At 36.8% G+C, this 3,300-nt stretch overlaps 1 protein-coding gene across 1 annotated transcript; it reads right to left on the bottom strand.

The window, feature by feature from the left end:
* Positions 1-1,284: 1,284 nt before the first annotated feature.
* Positions 1,285-2,478, bottom strand: LOC111829142. The gene is made up of 4 exons (XM_023777845.1): positions 2,444-2,478; positions 2,064-2,351; positions 1,716-1,937; positions 1,285-1,605 (listed from the first exon to the last, which is right to left on the bottom strand). The coding sequence occupies exons 2-4, from the start codon at positions 2,277-2,279 to the stop codon at positions 1,285-1,287; spliced, it is 759 nt and encodes a 252-aa protein (XP_023633613.1). The 5' UTR covers positions 2,280-2,351; positions 2,444-2,478.
* Positions 2,479-3,300: the final 822 nt, after the last annotated feature.

Raw genomic sequence — 3,300 nt, 5'->3', positions numbered from 1 at the left:
TCTCTAACGTTGTGATGATTGACTTTAACATGTGTGAGTAGATTTCTTAGTTGGGTTTATGGGGTAATTCGAAGGGCATTCATGGTTCGATCATATTAGGTTGCTATATACAAACTCTTTTATTTCATGGTTCTTTCTCTTGGTTTATTTTAACATGTAATGCGGATTGATTACACCTTGATGCATATGGTATCTTAGATCATATTGTCTGACAAAAACATGATATCATCAGACCTAGCCTAGTAGAGCAACGGACCATCTCTCTCTTGTGTTCACTTACTGCTTGTTCATCTGCTTTAGTTCTTGGTAGTCTCTGCTATTGTAACCAAAATAACAGCAATAGCAGAGACTAACAAGAACTAAAGCAGATGAACAAGCAGTAAGTGATCAAATGACAATATAGAATTCCTGAGGATGAGTGTAATGGACTACTGATTCCTCCTTAATCTATCATGGGTGTCTAACAAAACTCACACAGAGCTAATCCCTAGACAATAGGTTCAACAAGAGATCAATCCACTGTCGTGACAGAGATCCTCAAGCAAAGCTACTTCCAGACCTAACTTTCATTAACCAAGCAAGCACTAAGATTCAACCTATTAAAACCAATAAACACTCTAAACATCCAACACTACACCAAAACGGGTTTTTAGCTACTGCAAAAGCAGTAGGCAAACAGTCGTAAACCTATGTTTTACGACTGATTACCGACCAATAAGTGTTGTAGGTAAAGGTCTAGTCGCAAATAATATCAGTCGCAAAATTGCTACTGATCTACGACTGATCTACGACAGTTCTTTTACAGTCGTTACCCAGTCGGCACTCAGTCGTAATCTTTGGCGACTACATAACGACTGAGTAGCGACTGTATTTTGCTACTAAAATATGTAGTCGTAACTCAGTCGTAATCTTTCGCGACTGTCTAGCGACCGAATAGCGACTGCATTTTGCTACTAAATACCTACTACTTATTTAGTCGTAATATTAGCTACTTATTTACGACGAAAATGTTGCTACTGAATACCTACTACTTGGTTTTTAATTAACCGAATTTCGTTTAGCATTCTAATTTGGTTCCTGATTTTAGTTTAAACAAAAGTACTAATAAAAACAAATTATAGAAATCTTAAAATCCGAAAAACACAACATAAGTTTAAAAGACATGAGTTCAAAATAAAAATTCAAGAGCATACAAACATGAGTTTAAACACAACATAAGTTTAATCTTACCAAAAAAAATACAACATAAGTTTAAAGTTTTATAAAAGCAAGAGAGTTATAAACCTAAACAGGTTCAGCAGGTGGATGATCAGAAGCAGTTTCTGTGGCAAGGAAAGCAAGGAACCTGTCGTCGGTTTTCAAGAACTTGTGGACAATCGCAAGCTCGGCGGTCTGGGCCTTTTGAGCAGCTGCAACTCGAGCATTCTCTGCTTCTTGCTGTGCGATAAGAGCAGCTTGGTCCTTCAGCTTCTGTTCAGCATTTTCAAGCTGTTGTTGCATCTGCCGGAATGAAGCTGAGGTTGCTGTGTTGTGTGCCTTTCCCTTGAGCATACTCTTGAGGCTTCCAATACCAAACAGTGCTCCTCTATCATTTGTGAATGTGGACTAAAAGAAAAATCAAAGCAATGAAAAATCAGGAACAAGCAAGAATATGAATGCCAAACTAAGAAGCATAATGTAAACTATAATGTATACTATAATGTAAACGAAGCTACCTGAATAAAGAGGTCATTATCTTCTTCTACTGTTAGCACAGGAATACGACCATCCGTAAGGTCTGTGATATCGGACTCAAGATCAGTCAACGTCTCTTGTTTTTTCTTCGTATAGGCCTCAGCAACTTGCTGCGCTTTCAGATCAACAAACGTCCCATCTTTCTTGGTATTAGCCTTGATGAACACCTCACCGAAACTCACTGGTCTCCCCAATTCAACAACCTGAAATAGGAAAATGATTAGTTGAATCAGTATTTCAACAAAGAAAGTTAGTGTAAATGTAAATCATTTATAACATGAAACCACAAATCACATATTGAACCAGTAATAAAGTTTAAAGAGACTTACCATTTCTTGTTCAATTTGTCGGTAAGACTTCTGTCCAGAGGCGTGTTTGTGCGGACCGAGACCCTTACGATCAGACATCCGAGCTGCTGAGGTCGTAGCACTCTTTGCTTTTTGTTCTTCAGTGCTCCAATGTTCTTTCATCTCATCCCAGAGCGTATCATAGATCCAGATTGGTCGTACGTCATTACTCCTCGCTGTGCTTACCATATCTTTCATGCGACTTTGGATTATGGACTCGAAGTGCTCTTGAACCAAACCTGTATTAGATGGATCCCATCTATGTTTTTTCTACAAAACAACAGAGAAGTATAAGTGTTAGTCATTTTAAAGAAAATATAAGAAGAAAATGAATTTTGGTGTTACAACAAAGAGATTCTTACCGCGAATTCAACGAAGTATCGTTCTTGTCTTCCTCTAGGCACACAGGACCAACTATAGTATGGGCCATCAAACTTGTTGGTGAAGCACTTAGTAATCTGGCGGGAGAGTGAAGATTTGTCAAAACCAAACCTACAAAGACAGATAAAGATAATGTTGAATGAGAATTACCAAAACAGCTGAAAAGGTAAACTAATAGAAAGAACATATATTACCAAGTTGAATCCGGCACAATGAGGTCGGGATCAAGGAAAGTGATTCCCAGAACATATATTACCAAGTTGAATCCGGCACAATGAGGTCGGGATCAAGGAAAGTGATTCCCTTCGGCCGTGGTGCATCCGAAATATCTTCTTCGGATTCTTCTTCTTCTATTGTAGTGTGTGAATTTTGTGCTTGGGAACTGTGAGGAGATTGACTTGGCTAGAAATGGAAATCTCTAGAATTAGTTGATTCATGCATTTCATCAAACACCTTTTGGGCGTGGAAATGTTGGGTTCTACATACCAAAAGGCGGTGTAAGATTTAGATTTATTATTTTTTACGTTAATAACTACAATAAAAAAGTAAATTTTTTATTTTTGAAGAGTATCGTTATCATATTGATTAACATTTGTAAAACAACCATTTTTCATTGTTAACCATCTTAATATATAAATATAATTTTTTTCCTTTAATAATGGAACAATAACATATGAAGAATTTCTCTATATACCATCATTTTGGTTTTGTTTCCAAAAATACCACAACTACCAAATTATTGTTCAATGGTGTGGAATTTTCAATCCTTAGTTTAGGTTGATTATTTTACATTTAGGGTATAGTATTTAGGGGGTATGGTTTAGTTTTTGGAATTTAG

Source organism: Capsella rubella, unplaced genomic scaffold (genome assembly GCF_000375325.1).
Source record: "Capsella rubella cultivar Monte Gargano unplaced genomic scaffold, Caprub1_0 scaffold_18, whole genome shotgun sequence".
NCBI lineage: Eukaryota > Viridiplantae > Streptophyta > Magnoliopsida > Brassicales > Brassicaceae > Capsella > Capsella rubella.
This window is presented reverse-complemented; position numbering and strand designations above follow the sequence as displayed.

Excerpts from the sequence above, each read along its gene's own strand:
- LOC111829142 (XM_023777845.1), bottom strand. The coding sequence starts at position 2,279 with ATGAAAGATATGGTAAGCACAGCGAGGAGTAATGACGTACGACCAATC. Across the intron at positions 1,938-2,063 it reads GACAAATTGAACAAGAAATG|GTTGTTGAATTGGGGAGACC; the intron begins GTAAGTCTCTTT and ends TTCCTATTTCAG. Across the intron at positions 1,606-1,715 it reads ATAATGACCTCTTTATTCAG|TCCACATTCACAAATGATAG; the intron begins GTAGCTTCGTTT and ends TTTTTCTTTTAG.